This window comes from Manduca sexta, chromosome 24 (assembly GCF_014839805.1).
Source record: "Manduca sexta isolate Smith_Timp_Sample1 chromosome 24, JHU_Msex_v1.0, whole genome shotgun sequence".
NCBI classification, from domain to species: Eukaryota; Metazoa; Arthropoda; class Insecta; order Lepidoptera; family Sphingidae; genus Manduca; species Manduca sexta.
Window position 1 is genome coordinate 6760595 of NC_051138.1, and position 17428 is coordinate 6778022.

General features: G+C 31.4%; 1 protein-coding gene across 1 annotated transcript in view; it reads left to right on the top strand.

Annotated features, from left to right (window-relative positions):
- LOC115449342 overlaps positions 1 to 17428 on the top strand; it is a 77712-nt gene that overhangs the window by 13545 nt on the left and 46739 nt on the right. The window contains exon 3 of the mRNA XM_030177119.2: positions 431 to 567. Coding sequence (XP_030032979.1) covers positions 431 to 567 — 137 coding nt within the window. The remainder of the gene's footprint in view (positions 1 to 430; positions 568 to 17428) is intronic.

Here is a 17428-nt window from a genome sequence, read left to right on the forward strand (position 1 = left end):
TATACAAAACCCTATACATAAATCAGTATTATATACTGTCCTACTGTTGGACACGGGCCTCCTCAGGTATGCAGGTTTATTCACAATGTTTTCCTGCATCGTCAAAGCATGTTATAATTTACAAAGGTTATAAACATATAAGTTTGTAGACATCAGAGTTGCGTGCCCTTTGGTATTGTACTTGCGCAGATTTGTATCGGCAGTCCTTTCTAATTCCAACTAGGCTATACCCGCTTTTACTCAAAGCCCAACATTGTCAAAATGTAATAACTAAAAAATAACAACTTAGTGTACCTTATGGTACAGCGCTACCACATTCATGACCAAGAATAGGAACTTACATTGCTTTTATCTCTTAACTTCACTTATTGTACATATGTATTATGTACACCGTGTAAAACATATGGGTAAATACAATGTTTGTTTGTAGCCGTCATATGCGTATGCGCATGGAGCTGGGTTCTGCCAACGTAAGCGGTAAAAGCAGCCTTCACAGCTCCCAAAGCGACATCAGCGCCACCAGCACACCTACTGGGAAACACGCGACTGGCCGCTTCCCTCTACTAAGTAAGTACTATTTACTTGTATCATTTTCACACCGTGAAATACTTAAAAATGAAAAAATCGGCGGGCTATCGAAGGTTATCTAATATCAGGAATTTTCTGGCGGATAATCTAGTCAAAAATTCCATGTTAATTAATAATATGCATCTAATCTTCGTTTTTGATACTATGTTAAAACTGGCTTAAACAGTAGCTTTATAAATGAAACGTTGCGAAACATAAAAAGAACTACATAAAAATATAATTAAAATACAAGCAAATAAAACGATCGTGAGAAAGAAATACACATTTTATTTTAATTAAGAACAATAATGCGATGTGCGTGCACCAGAGCTGAAAATTTTAAAACAAGTTTTTATTAAGTAATATTTTAGTATTTTATTTTATAGGTTGTTCAATGTTTAATTTTAACATGACTAAATGGTTATGAAACACTGAGATGATGATATATAATTAGCTTATTCATATTTATTTCATAAATTATAGTAGCAAGAAACATAGTTAACTTATAAGCTACTAGTATTTACTCGGGGCCCCGAACCTTGTAAAAAAACTTATAAATGGCATTAAATGTTGATTTACCTAAGATTGAAATAAGTTACAAATTTACATAGCAATTGATTTTGCTTTAAAAATAAGGCTATTTCATCCTTCATTACTACATTATATTGATTGCGTATTTAGTTAACGTACGAACATGTATTACATGTATAGAATAAAATAGAGTTTAACTCTAGCATTTAAATTAGTTTAATCGCAATTGCATGCCAATGACAGTCATAGGTTATTTGTGTGAAACAGATGGTAATACTAATTAAAATATCTTTACATATTATAAAGTACCTTCATCACGTCTCTCTGAACGCGATAAACTCAAACACTACCGAACGGATAGTCATACGGCTTTCAACAATACAAGTAGTGATTATGAACAATACGAGGACGGTTTATGTGTATAATTCATTAATGTTTTGTACGACAGGAAAAAAATTTAGGCATATAACATCTGCTACCAGAGCGAAGCCTGCGCAGGTCTCTAAAACTAAATAAAATGTAAGGCTTACCTACTCTATCATCAATTAAACTTTCATGTTTGATCAACATTTATTGCGTATCGCTCAGACTATATAGTCTGAATCTAATAAGATGACTCATGATTGGGATAAAGGTAAAATTTTTTGGTTATGGAGATAGAAGTAAAAGCAAACCACGGTTTTAGTTATCAATAATATGTCGTACTGTAGTTACGCCTATCAAGATGTATTATGATGCTATCAACGTATGTGAAGAAGTTAAAGCAGTAGAGCGATAATATAATGGTATTTCTATATGATGTAGATAGTATCCAAGGTTAAAATATTGTAATTTTTACTAGTTTCAGCTACACTTACACTATTTAAGTTAAAAATGTTTTGGATAATTACATGTAAAAAAATGTTCATAATATATCTTCATATATCCGTTTTCAATCTTAAATTTTAAGGATATCTCATTATTTCTAGAATTGCGCATCTTCGATCTCAAAATACCTAAAAATATTTCATGCACTGAGAATTAAAAATGTCATAAGGTTTTTTTATTTTTGTCTCACCTTACAGACATTCGTTGTGACCATTAAAGGATTGTAAAAGTAAAAGCTACTAATACTAATATACTAATACCAAACACTAGATATCATGCAGATATTCCATAGATCAAAATAGGCATTATCTGTAACAAATTAATTATATAATTACTGTTGAATGTATATAATATTGGTGTTGATCATTTGATCAACGATATACCTACTATGTGCAGAAGGCTGTAGGTTTTCAAAATATGTAGTAGGAACATTTTTATTCCATTATAAACATCGAATATTTAATTAATCTTATATAACATTAATTTCATTTAAATACAGAACATTAAATATATTTATTCTAAACCGTGAACACTATTTATTTGTGGATCCGATGCCAGCTAGCACGGACCGAACTGATTGCTATTTACTTTAAGTAGGAGTAAACTAATCCAGCTTGCTCAAGCGTCAGATGTAAGATATTAATATTATCGTTATATTTAATACTGGATCCGAAGATTGTCACATAGATCGTAAGCACACACATTTATATGAATATAAATGATAATATATAATAACCATTTTTCTTACTAGAATTCTAAGGAAGCTATAAGTAGAAAATGGGCTGAACAACATATTACTGAATTTACCTCCCTCTGATAGAAGATTGATGATTTCGCCGATAGATGATACCTAGCTTTACTATTTAGGTCTATAGTATTGGTATTTTCTTTCTTACCTTAAATAATAACTATTTTTAATAAAAAAAAAGTACACGTAGTATGCCAGGACTTTTTTTTGGGCTTTTGTTTATTATGCGGATCACGAAATATCATCTTAATTTCCCGTTTCATCAAAATATTATAAACGTTTACTAAGTTTTAAAATCTTTCGTATGAAACTGTTAAAATCGGAGAGTTTATTTTTGTTTCACCCAGGACCTCGTGTCAGTAGTTTTTTGTTCCGCCCGAGGCTTTTCCTACCACGGCTTAAAGCCTTTGTACCATACAATTGCGGCCCACGAGTTACGGACGGGAATTTGCGCAGATCTACGAATAATTACTAAAAAAATTAGGGTTTAAGCCTTTTTGATAATTTTAAAGTACCAAAATGTCCCTTAATGATTGTTTATCTTATAGTCCTTATTGTAAATTAATATGAAATGTTCTTAAGGAAGAGATGCATGGAATGAATAATTTTAGTTTTGAATAGATAGCTTCTAATAATATGGTTAGAGCGCGGTGTTGCTGGGTTTACCGCTTTAAGGTCGCCGCTGTCTTCCAGTCTGATATATTAATTATGTAGCGCCAATCTATTTTTGCTTTCAAGGAAGTTTGTGTAAGCAGTGTAACATTCCAATATTATTATCAAGTCTGAAATTTTATATATTAAATTGACGAGCACAGTATAGTGCCGTTTGATATTTAATGATTCAAAATCCAGGCTGGTGAACTTGCTATTATTCATGGGCAGGCGTACCGCTTCACATCGGGTGAACGACCTGCACATCGTTAAATCGATGTTTTAAAAGCAACTATATTTTATTGTCGTTTAGTCTATAGTAAGTAATGTATTAAATAGTAATTTTACTATATTAGTCATGTTTCAAAGTAGGTAATTTTTTTTGTAATATTAGCCGACATTCGTGTATTATTTGAAATAGAAGCTCACAAAACTGTTTTTGCCACCAGAGAATCGATCATAGGAACTTATACCAGTTACAATTCCAATAATGATAGAGTCACAGGCTTTCTCATCCACGGTTACAGTCGGTAATAATTATAATGTTGATACATGAAAAGTACACCATGTAGTGCTATTTTATCAGTAGCAAAAAAAAACTTGATGAAATTCGGTTATTTGCCAAAAAACCCAAAACGTTTTAGTGACGTGGGACAAAGCGACGTGCAATAAGAAAATCAAGCTCTACTTAGCCAAGAAAATAAATGCATCCATTTGAAATTGCAATTTCAAGGTGGATGTCAATTAAAAAAATTATAATATTTCTTAGCAATACCCATTTAAAAATATTGTTACTTATATTCTAAAATTACCCGTCACATGACAATCCAAAATTTGCATGATTCTCCAAACGAGAATCCGGTAAACCCTCTTGTGCGCTTTTCACTGCGATGTTAGGGAAAGAAATTTTGACAGGAATTTCCCCTACTCTTTGAACCCAAGTTCATTTTTGTTACGAACGTTAGCCAATCTCCCCCTGTTAAAAATCAGCTGTGTTAAACAACAGGAGCGAATCGATGCGTAAGGTCAACACTGCGACTGGCAAAGGGAACAGTCAAGTTAAGTAAGACCGCATGGCAACTAGCGTTTCCTCTCGGCTAGGTTTGTTCGCCAGTCGCCGGTGAGACGCGGGCCGGCGCGCGCCGCCATTCTGTCGCGTCCGTGACGTCAACTTGCACCGCGAAAAATCAATGGATTCCCTTCTGTCACTAAGGTTATCCGCATACCGCATTTTCTCTGAGAAAATGTGATTTATGCCAGTGAAGTGTTGACTATGTTATTAACTTGACACATAATGATTGATTGATAATGATAATGACATTACGATGTACATAAATGCAACGCGTCACGTGAACGGCTCACTTTCCAGTGTAGTTTTGTGCGGTGTCATAATTTTGATTCCTTATTTATAAATTAAAAGTTTGTCCTTTGTTTATAAGTTTTTCCGATCCGAAACATAATTTATTTTTATGTTTCCGCTTTGGGTTTGGTCTTATTTTGTTTCCTATTTTGAAACCATTAAATAACATTGTTTTAAGTACGTGGTTTTGTGTGTATAAATACATTTAATTTAAGTTATGCTTATTTTGACTTATTGCACGTCGTAGCGATGCCGTATTATTTTCAACTACTTAACTGTCCTTCAACGATTACACACCGCAACAGTTAAAGCCGCTAACTTGGAAGAAATTATTTTAAATGCAAACAATCGTGCATTGTTTGATCTGCTTAGATGGAGACTTTTTTAAACACGATACTTTTTCAATGCCTTTAGTAAAAAGTGTTTTCTTAAATCATTCGACGTAATTTGAAATTTGTTATGCTAACCTAAAGAATAGAATAAAACTCTTAGCATGTCGGGAATAAATTATAGAAGCGTTAATAACATCCATTTACGTCGTAATTGAAAAGTGTCGTTAGCCGCTGAACGTTATATGCGCAACTAATCATATAAGTCTTATTAGAAAACTATTATTTAATAGAGCGTAGGTGTTATTGTTACATAAATCTTTGTAAGCGTTTCTTGGCAGGCACAATAAAAAATAAATAATGGAATAAATAGAAAGTACATTTCATCACGCTGGGTTCACATGCAGCCATGTGTTCAGTAGGTAGATGATTAAAAAGTCATTTGACATATCTAATGACTCTATTGTTTTTAAAAGCCGATCAATTGACATATTTTCACTAGTAAGTTGAAATTTAATTTGAAAATTGATGTTATTATATATAATTAACAAGAGATGACAGGTTAGCACATTCCAACCAGTGAATTTCATATCATAACGCGTTAATAATAATGCGGTAGAGTAAAAATGCTATATGAGATATATTACAAACAAAATTACTTATTTTTTCATACAATAAAATACAATAATAAGTAACATTATTATTATGAGAAAGAACTCAATGTTGAAAAGCATCTGTTCGTGAATTCAGAATTATTATATTTGACTGCTCCACATTATTTGCGTTGAACTCTACGTAAGAATTACTCATAACGGCACCACAAAATTCATTGGAAGTTATATTAATTGGCATTAGATCTCAATAATAATTATAATTATTGGGAAGTGATTTGAAATAATATCTAATTTGGGTTATGACACTAAGGATAATGGATCGTTAGTGGAATGTAAGTCAATGATTTAATAATAAACGGCATAACCTATAAATATATTATAAAACACACCTGCGTCATGCATCGGCGTTCCACATGTACAAAGTAATTTTTAATTGACAGAACTAACTGGTTTCGAAAGCATGAAATTAGAGAGTCGTGTTATAGTTTTTTTTTTACGTTTCGCATTGAAAAACTCTGATCGAATCGATGTTACTGAAAATATTGAGTTTTAACCGCCTATTATAAAAATTGTTGATATGCTGTTATTTAGAGTTTGAATAATTTATTATCATTTTGTATTATTTAAGAGGCAATTTATTCTTTAGAGCTACAAAACTTTTTACTTGTGACTACATTGTCGGGGGAATTTCGATCGCATGTTTCCATTGATTCCCTTTAAAATTGGCCATTGTAGCATGGACGGCGCGTGCTATAGCTGAGGTTAATTAATCTGATTCACGATATTTTAATTTTAGAAACAATGAATTTTCTATTTATAGATTTGTTAAAATTAATAATTAGATTAAAACATAAATTAAGTACATATGTTCTAAATAAGAACTTTCAATTAAATATTCTAATGGTTTTTGTGTGTTTTGCAAAAAAACTTTATTCAAAGGTTTTAAATATTGTGAATTTTCCTTACGTAGGACTATTTACTTTTTTGTAATTAGCCTGATACGGGGATACGTGATGTCGCGTATTTTTTTGTACGCGGTCTCCCAATTTTAAATATGGCTTGACTCTACATGGACGTTGTCGAATATTTCGTCTACTGAATCGCTCGGTGGCGCTGCGCATGTCCTCGTGTGGCATTCTAGTTATTAGTATATTTATTCGTGCCTCTTAAATAATATAAAATGATAATAAATTATTAGATAAATAGGAACTGTTTGTTTATGCTACAATATTTTTAATGTGGGTATAAATTCCACGCGCGCGGTCGCAACAAGCTTGAATACTAATTTATTACTAATTAGTTATATTTGCTTAGGTGCCACGCGTTGTCTGAAATATTTTCTTGAGAATTAATAATATTTTTCATAATACATTTTATGATCAATTTGTCCCCTTTTAAGTTTACAATTTGGTTACGCACGTATTAGTGTCCAGGAATTGGACATTACATATATGATGTAACTTATGTTATACCGATCATGAATTAAATATCTGGGATTCCTTATATTTTATTGAAGAACATGCAAAGAAATACGTCGTGAGTGACATAAGTTGGACGAGGAAAATTAAGGAATTGCCTTACTTAATGAAAACTCAACATTCGGCAGTGTACTAATAGGCTGATGGTTAAAAGTCATAGGAATGGCGCTCTCTTCAGTAGTATGTTTAGATAGATGACTAAAATGGTATTTGCTCACGTAAAGTTGCCATTACTGAAAGCGAAAATTTCAAAAATATTTACATTAAAAAACGCTTTTAAAACCCATTTTAAAAATATATTCAAAAATAAAGCCCAAAAAACAAGTTCTTTAAAGGTGTTGTGACAATTTCATTCAACTAACATAGATTCCAAAAATACCTTGAATACCTAAGTAATAATATTATAATTTACAACTTTTCAAAGTATTTTATGGCATTTTCTCTTTCTATTTGATAAAAGTGTAGATCCAATAACCCAATTCTGAAAGCCTGACAATCGAACGTGGTGGTTACTTTCAGCTAAAGTACTAAAACAAAATTTTGTGGCAAAAGTAAAGGTTAAATATTGGTAAACTAATTTGCCGGTTATGATTTATAACAATTATAATTTTCATCTTCCTAAAAAAGCACATTAAAAAATTATTTGTACCAGCGCTTTAAAATGTATGCGTACCTAAAATAGTATTAAAAAGAAAGGTTATTTACAAATATGTACATATTATAATATTTAAAATATACACATATTAATGACATTTCCATTACTTTTTGTATTATAAATTGCTATTTTAGAAATCTTTAAGAAAAAAGTCATTAATTTTCCAACAAAACATTTAAAATTCCTATTTAACAATTACTTAATCTCTGATGTTCATAAATTGCAATAATGTTTTTAATATTTCTTTTCAAAATTTTCGCTAAATTAAAAATTCAATCACACTATATTTCTAACGGCGTGGGTAATTTAAAAATCTATTTTTGTCCTTTTACAAAATAAGTAAAGTGTAATCAGAGCCTACGTCTAGTGTAAAACAGTCTAGGTGTTTCTTGCGGGTGAAATCCACTGGAAGCCGATGCAGTGTAACGGGTTATTCTCGTCGATGGATTTGTTGACGAGTCGAGAATCGTTGACCCCGTCGGTGAAGGCGAAACTGACTAGTGCGAACTGGCCAACTGCCTATTATACTTCAAATCATAACTTATCGGACACTCAACGTGTCAAAACTTAAACCAAAATGCTTATCTTATAATTATCATACGTATATGTAATTACACGTTTCTTTTTTCATCATTTAAGGCACTACACTTCCGTAACAAAACGTTTATATTAATGCATAAAATTGAGCTGTTACACGATGTAATAACATAGTGCCAGCGTATTTTGCATTAAAATCTAAATAACTTTTTGAAACAAGCACATCACACTACCTTATTATTATTTCTTTTCTTTTTAAAAATGCTTTGAATATCAAAGATCAATTTATAGCTACTTACGAAACCACAATACCTAAGTATTTTTGGGATTGATTTACGATAATTTTTACATTTATAATGATCTATTCAATATTCCTAAAATTTACTTTGTACTAGAATCAATAAATGTATTTACTATTGGAGAATGTTATTAAAATAAATAAATCGATAGTATTCTTCGAACCACTAGATAGTATGTTATACCGTTTGATTAAATACTCAGTGCTTTGTCTTTTTCTACCGACGTACAGAAGTATGAAATAACTGTTGTGTTCTGGTTTGTAAAACAATGTTATTAGTAGTCATGTAATTATTACATAGTGAGAATGCATCTTATGTCTCAGAGTAGGTAACGAGCGAAACGGAGTGTCATACTGTAGCATTTTATATTCAGTTTTTGGTTGTGTTGTTACTGTGTATAGAGGCGTGGCATTTAGCATTAAGCGAGCTTGTGTCCTCATTCAAATGTGTAAGATAAAAAAAAATGTCTTCACTAAAACACGTTACACAATACACTCATAATACCTGTTTGGCAAACAAAATGCAGCGAAGTTTAGAACCGATTTGTTATGAAACGTTTCCATTAATTGTGATATGTTTCAAAATACATGTATGAGGAAACTAAAACTTGATTAGAAATATGAGAATTTTATAATTTACATGTATATTTTTATGTACAGAAACTTTAAATATAGAAATGAGCAAAGAGAGTGAGTGTGTGAAAAAGGGAACTTATACCCAGGCGATTTCATAAAAACAATGACACCAAAACGTTGTGAATCTTTTATTGACATTGTATTACGCAACCTGATCGAAACGATATAGGCAGAACTCTTGGTTTCTTACTTCAAAAAATAAACAGCGACGATATTTCGATGATTTCAGTTATTGTGTTTCAAGATATGATTTCAATAACTTTCACATTTAAAAATACTATATACCAGTACATATTCTAGTTACCGTATAGCTTTTGCTTCGGTTTCGTACATTGATTGATTGTGCTCTTGAAGATCTAGACTAGATTGAACAAACCGTTTTAATGAATGCCGGTTTCCACTTTACAGTTCCTACTGTGGTTTCCCGTTGAAATAATTATGAAGCATTAGTTTCTTACGAACATTGTGTGTAATATAACGAGATTACTACATTTTAGCAGGTTGTTTTAATCAATTTAGTATTATAAGACATAAATTCGTGGATTAGCAAATTGATGGCCCTACTAACGTTGTAACGACAACAATGTTGCAAATAACCGGGCCTAAGTTTGAACAGCGCAGCCTCACACGATTGTTTACTTTACTTATAAACAGGGGCTTCTTGGAACCGATAACACTGTTGCTGATATTTGAATTTTGACGATTAGTCGTCTGTAATAATAACAGATCTAATATAGCAGTTTGTAAAGCGTTACTTATACATTTATTTTAACTCTACCGTCCTGGTTTCACGTTTCAAATAGCCAGTAATTTTCTGACTTAAAATGTTGTATCAAAACAAGACACGCCTTACAATTATTGTTTAGTCGTAAATATATACAAAATGATGGATGGTACCCCAACAATACGAACGATTTCATACAAATGACCGAGCAAGACATATGATTATAAAATTAATACCATAATTAATATTCATAAAATGACGAATATTATAAGGCCAAATGCGCTTCACGATATATCGCCTTTTTTAATATGATTATGTCTGTATCTATATGATTATAATATTAAGTATACATATATTCTAGATGAACCGATAATACATAAAAAACTATCTAAAATAAATTTATATATTGCTGTATTTTCTAAAGATCCCAATATTTTTGTATATAAGTGAAAGTTGTTTTTTTTATATTGTTAGACCTGTGTCTGATTATTAGTTTCACGTTACCGTTAAAGCAATAATAAATGAGAAAATATGTGACAATCATGGTTAATTCGATAGTAGCAATTTTTTTAATGTCGCCTTGTTGGTTTAATAGCGTACTTGGGCTGTAGAATCGGTAATCTCTAACGGACAAGCAATCAAAATCATATATGATCATTACTTTGTCTATGGCTCTATCATAACGTAAAGGTATTTCTTCTCTCAATACGAATTTGGCCATTTTGGACTTTCATCACTTTTGTGTTGCCCAAAACATGACGCATATTTTGGCCTAACAAGCATTTCATTATCTTATCCCGTTTCGAGATTATAGCTTTTTTATGTTAAAAGTTAAGTAATAAATATATTCAAAGAAATAAATATATATTTTGTTGTAGAAAAAGTAAATAATTAAATAATAAAATTATTAAACTGCGACTTATAATCTGTTCAATAGTAAAGAAATGAAATAAAATGAGTTGTTTAATTCTTCCTCGAGTCTATTGTTTAACAAAATTAATCAAGTGTGTAGAAGAACTAAACAACTTGATTTATTTAATTTAGACATTGAAAATCCTAATGGTATTCACTTTAATAAACTCTATAATTGTAATTATTAAACCTTATAATTACTTTACCATATGGTTTCTAGTGTGGCAAAACTATATAACTATACCAGTTATTTAGTTTATTTCAGCAGGAAGAATGAAATAAGAAGTTTTTATTTTTTTTCTCTTCAGGTCAGAGTTTTTTGTTAATGCATAATATAATAGATAATAAGACCCAAGATATATAAAAATACCGACATTAAAATTATTTATAGTTTTTTAGTAATGCTTAAAAATAACGAAAAAAAAACAGTTAATCGCGTTTATCTCGAAACTAGAAATTTTGAGTTATTTAGTTCTGCACCTACAGCGACGATATAAGTATTTATTTTATAAAAATATGACATGTGTAGAAAAAGTTTGAATGCAGAATGTCTTAAATCCTTGTGAAAAGCATAGCATATTCTTTGAATTTCATTTATACACTTTAAAATTATATTTCGTAACGGTGTTTTGCAGTCATTTTAAGAATTCAAACGCTTTACAAAGGTAGCTGTCTTATGTTATATAGATATTACCATCCGTCGAAAGTATGGCGACCACTTTTATGTGGTTTGTGACCAACATGACGGACCGGTTTTACTGCAAGATAGTTACAGGTGATTCCTATACAGAACAGGTTTCCTTTTGTTGTTAAAAATTGTGTTTCATTGTATACAGAGCCAAGTAGTGTTACATTAGTGTACGGAGTCAGGACTACTTTTACTTGGAGGGAGCTTGTATTACAAGTAATGTGACGCAATTAAACCGGTAAAGGTTACAGATAAAAAAATTACTGCATATATGTTTTGAATGAATTCAGATTTCGATAACGGTTTTATAATTTCTTATGAGTTTTATATGAACTCTTACTTTAATCACGTACTTATAACTGATTTAGGTGCGTTATATATTTATCTTTATTTCTAATACTACACTTTTGCTTTGTATAACGATCATTTACTGGTACATTAGATCAAAATAACATGATAGCGTGTGGTCGGTGCGATGAAAGTGCCTTGTCAATGAAAGCTATAGCCACTTGTGCCGTTTTACTTACCACGTCAACATGTGTTTCTAATGATAGCCTGACTAATGAAATTTACCATCAATAACATGCATTGAAAGCTATTGTTAAACCATAAATATATTGTCAAAGTTATTTCGTAAGGTGATATAAGTGTCGTGCTCATAATAGGCATGTTTCTTTCCCAAAACCAGAAATTCCTGTTTACATATTTATGTGCCACCATGTTGTCAACGGTTATACGTTGTAATTTATGCAAAAACAACGGGGACCGTAATGTGCTTCATTATTTAATAATATTCATTTAACTGTTTAACAATTTACAATTTTTTTAACATACAGAACAAAGTCCATAGAAATGTATTATTAATATATGTAGTACATTACTCTCAAGTGTTACACACATACTATCCTTTAAAGTAGTCGATGACTATATTACATGTCTTTTCCCCGTATTTTTCTTACTTAATATAACTTCACCTTTATATGGAGTCAGATACGATCGCTTAATCATCAGAATAAAGTTTTTGATAGTTCATACAAATAATCGTATTAGCAAATTTCGTATTCAATTCACATCTTGCACAGACTGAGCCGATAGAAGTCGTGAGCTTTATCAATAGTTATCAGCAAATGTCAATAATCGTGATAAAATATCTTAGTCAATGTAAATCATCTGATCAACTTGACCGTTCTCGATCGCAAGTCAATAACATTTAAAAAAGTGTTCTACTATTATGATATAACGTTTCAATTCTACGTTCAAGTGTAGTTAGTATTAATTTAATGCTTGGATTGCTCGTGGTAGGTAAAAACGTCTAATTTCTCTGTGTTGCACGGGTGCAATGAGTTCGCGTAACTAATGGGAACGCGTTACGACTATGTAATTTGGCGTTACGTGACTTCAATCATTATGTTCCTTTCGATAGCTCTCCAACGTCTGGTTCCTAATGAGACTTTGATAAGATGTCTGGATTCCTATTCAAATGATATTATTTGCTTTACTATTATTACATGTTTTGCTCATTTAGATGCTGTCATGCTTAAAGCGTAATTAAGTTAAACATATTAGTGAAGAAATTATTACGTCTGTGCAAAATATTATTTGAATTGTTAAATGTATTTCCATGATTTGCGTTAATGCGACCTTGATAATATTTTAGCATTAACTATCTCTCGTCCGTTTCCATTTATACATTTAAATACCTCTACGTTATATAGTAATTACGCAATTTGTAGGTAAACATATTGCCGTTTAAAAACCTAGATGCAGACACACAGAGAAATATCTGTTTAGATATTTATGTGATAAGTATGTTGTACGCCGGATATTAAACTGAGCATGTATCCTCGTAACGTAATATCGCCGGTGTCCAGGCGCTGGGTGTGAACTGCGAACCAAAGCATTTTTCAATTTGCGTCTGTGTAGGTGTATGTATATTCAAACAAGGACATTCATATTATATTCATTTGAACCCGTTCTAAAACTGTCTCTGGCGTGTTTGAAATTTGACTGTTTCATATTCTGCATTCTGATGAGGTACAGTTTTTGTTTATTTAGATTTGTGATGTTATGATTGGAATAACGTAACAATTATAGATTTTATTAAGTATTATACAGCTAGTACCATGTTACCTCGCTCATAGAGTTTGGAAAATATTTTAGAGTAACGCTATTATCCTCAATTCAAATATGAGTTGAATAGGGAAACTCCTTAATTTATCTATAACGAAAAGAATACGTTTTCGGAATAAAGAGTTGTTTAACACCAATTTTTTTTATTAAATATACTTTCATTGCGTTCTACTTATATAATACTGTATGGTATATGTCTAATACGATATGATATAGTCTTTCAAATACATAAATAAAATAAATGATGTATTTTGTAGGTATAATTGTAGTGAGTATAAAAGCGAGGACGCGAGAGATTTGACAATTCAGTTGTGTTCGTCACGATTTACGTACAAATGGAGAACGGAGTAAAGTAGTAATTGGGATAATTATTGCGGTTCTAAAACATTTATCTCAAATGAACGAAAATAGCAGTCATCGGATATTTTCACAGTCACATCTATATTCTATTGAATATTCTGAATCCTATACGAGACTATATACTGAACCCTTAATTTTGCAAATATTCAATAATGGAGCTAAGTGTTGCCAGCTTCTGAAAGATACGCAAGGCTAAGATTAAAAAGGGTACAAACATCAGCAGTTTGTTCCTTTCATGTCGACTGCAATTGGCAATGTGCCAGGAGCGGTTGCGAGCCGTGGCGATGTTTTGTATATTACGAAATTCCGCCAAATCTGTTGCATTTAGTAGGTAGGAATGACCCCGTTTTGAAATACTATTATTATGTGTTTACTATAAATATAATAATTGATACATTGGTTTATGATTTACTGCATAGGATACGCTTACTTCATGTAACTCGTGCAATACTGGAGTTGTATATAAAGCTATAATCGGCTATGTACAGTTTAAGTCACCTAGTGCTAAAATTAAACAACGATGGACGTTGAGCGGTTTTAGTAGAACTTTGTCGTATTTATAATATCGAAGCTTGAATGTGTAGTTATTTATGGTAAATTCTGTAAAAGTTAAAACGTACCAAATTTTCGTGACCATGGCTTAGTATAAGCTTAAATCATAATAAATTATAAGTATTAATCAAGGTAATAAAAATATATGTTAAATTGTTTGTAAAAAGTATTATACCTAGGGTTTAGTTTACTTTATTATAACATAAAGCGCCGTAACATCAAAAACAAAAAATCGTAACAAAAACAAAAAATTGTATGGTTGCATGAAGTTTTGACCATTAACATTAGATGCGGTATATCATTGTACCATCAATTGAAATGGAAATAATAAGTTAGCTGTATGTCGTAAAACTATTTGGCCGCTAATATTTGTTTGTTCTTATGTATAATTTGTCCTTATTTCAACAAACTAGACACGTATAAACAATTGCTTTTTCATTATAATCTTACGGAACGGAAATCGTAGCTACAATGTTGGAAACTTATCGTAAATAACGTGCTCTGAATATCGGATCATACGAATGTTTCTCATAGCGGATTCAGAAACAATCGGCGCAGTATTCTCTCTTGTAACAGATTGATCGCTGTTAACTCGACGCGGAATGTATAAATGGTGGAAACTTTATGTTATCGTGAGATTATATCCTTAATATGGATTATATTTAAAAAAGATTACAAATTCGAACACTAGGTTCCTTAGATAATAAGATGGTATTCTTAAATTATAATGTGAGGTCCAAAATTTCATATTTAGTAGTTAGATACTTGCATAGTATAAAAAGTGATAAGTTCAAAATTATACTATTTAATAAATGCCAAATATTAAGATTGGAGCTTAGTACCTAATTATGCTAAACTTTATTTAAATAAATAACTTATTAATCAAGGATTTTACGATTGGATTAACCTTTTGCGATTTAATAAACGTAGAGTTCATTCACGTCGATATGTTTTTGGTACGCTTACATAAATGGAGTATCAGTACCTAATTGATAGACATCTATTATACTTGGAGGATTAAAAGGCAGTCATGTTGCGCAATGGTCAAGTTATAAGGGTTTTGATGTATAGACGATGTTAAAAGTCCTATTTGAAGTAAGAGACATTAAAATCGATAACTGGTCACGTAGCTACTTTCACGTGAATTGAGCCGCGAGCAAAACTAGCATCATATATCCAATGAACCTATGTTCTATAACTAAATAAATGAATGTATCATTTAGACATTACCTACAGCCGCACCTAAGTTTGCTTGAATAAATAATCTCGAATCTAAGATTTTATTTAAACTCACGGCACATTTGCTTATGAAATACATGGTAGTTTCGCTTGATCGGCTTTTATGTCCTATTAACCAGCCGACCTACAGACGCTATTGACAACCATCGAAGATCTAAACTCATCCAGGTTGTAGTTGACGTAATAACGTTATGCTGAGCGGGCAGCATCCGCTTTGAACTCCGTCCGTATTTCTTTTATGGGTGAGTTAATATAAGTAATAAATAAACGCATACGTATCTTTATTTTTAGAATAGACATATTCGTAGTAATAACTGCGCGACGGGACGTATCTTATCGTTCTTATATTACTGTTATTGAATTTTGCTTCTAAATCGTATAATTCACGAGAGTTTTTATTAATCTAAAGTCAAAATATGTTATTGCAAGACAGTGTGGTGTTAACGATATTCCGAATAAACTATCCAAATCAACCAGAAATAAATATATTATCAACTCAAGACAATATTGATTTGTGCAATTATAGTGTCACGGATTGTGCCTTCGAGTTTGTCTTAATGGCATCATTCTAATGGCTATTTTAGTCGATGTATAATATAATATAGTAGTATGACCTTTAACAATTCACATGTCTTGTACGCTTGGCCGGTTGTATGCAACTTCACAAGGTAACCTATGTGCTGTAAATGTTTGATCGTGTTTCGTTTAAAGTGATTTTAGCGGAAATACTTATATAAAAATATTATTTGACGTATTTTTTATAAACTTTTTTTCACTCTTGATATTAGTGTCCAGTTATGTACATAATAATGTGTAAAATTATTTTTAATTTAATGTATATCCCCCACCAATTTATCTTTCTTCAATATGATATGCTAAAAAAGGGTTTCACTTTATGAAACGTATTCGATATTTTAATGATAAAAATGTTCAGTTCTATTATATAAAAGGAAGCATTGAACAACACAACGACGCGAGGAACTGCGATTAAGGCCAACATAATATGCTTTATGTGCTTGTATTGATTTTAGTGCGCGTAACCGGCAATATGACAACACAATATCTCGCCTGAAAAGCGGATTTTGCCTGCTTTAATAGTCATTACAAACGAAAATGATAATAACACCTCATCCGAGACGCATTTAACTGACGCAAGACAGTAAAAACTGGCGTGTAATTACATATTTTTCCTCCACACAGACTTGTTGTCTCCTTCTATCGATGCATCTGAAGGTGTTCATAATAAGTCCAAGATTGTACTATTTGTATTTTAGGGAAGGAAAATGTTTATTTGAGTCTTCTTTATTCTCTGTAGCTGGATCAATATCGCACGTCTTATTGATATGTCATTTCGTTAAATTCGGTCAATAGGTCGATATCATTGTGTACGTTCCAGGCATATAATCGTTTTCTAATTTATGATATAAACCTCTACCGAATTTGAAATTCGTTTTTTATACCGGTTAAAAGATTTATACCTCGAACGTCGAGAATTGAAACAGTCATGTAACATTGTAGCGTAGAGTTAGCCTGAATTTATTCAAATGTAAAT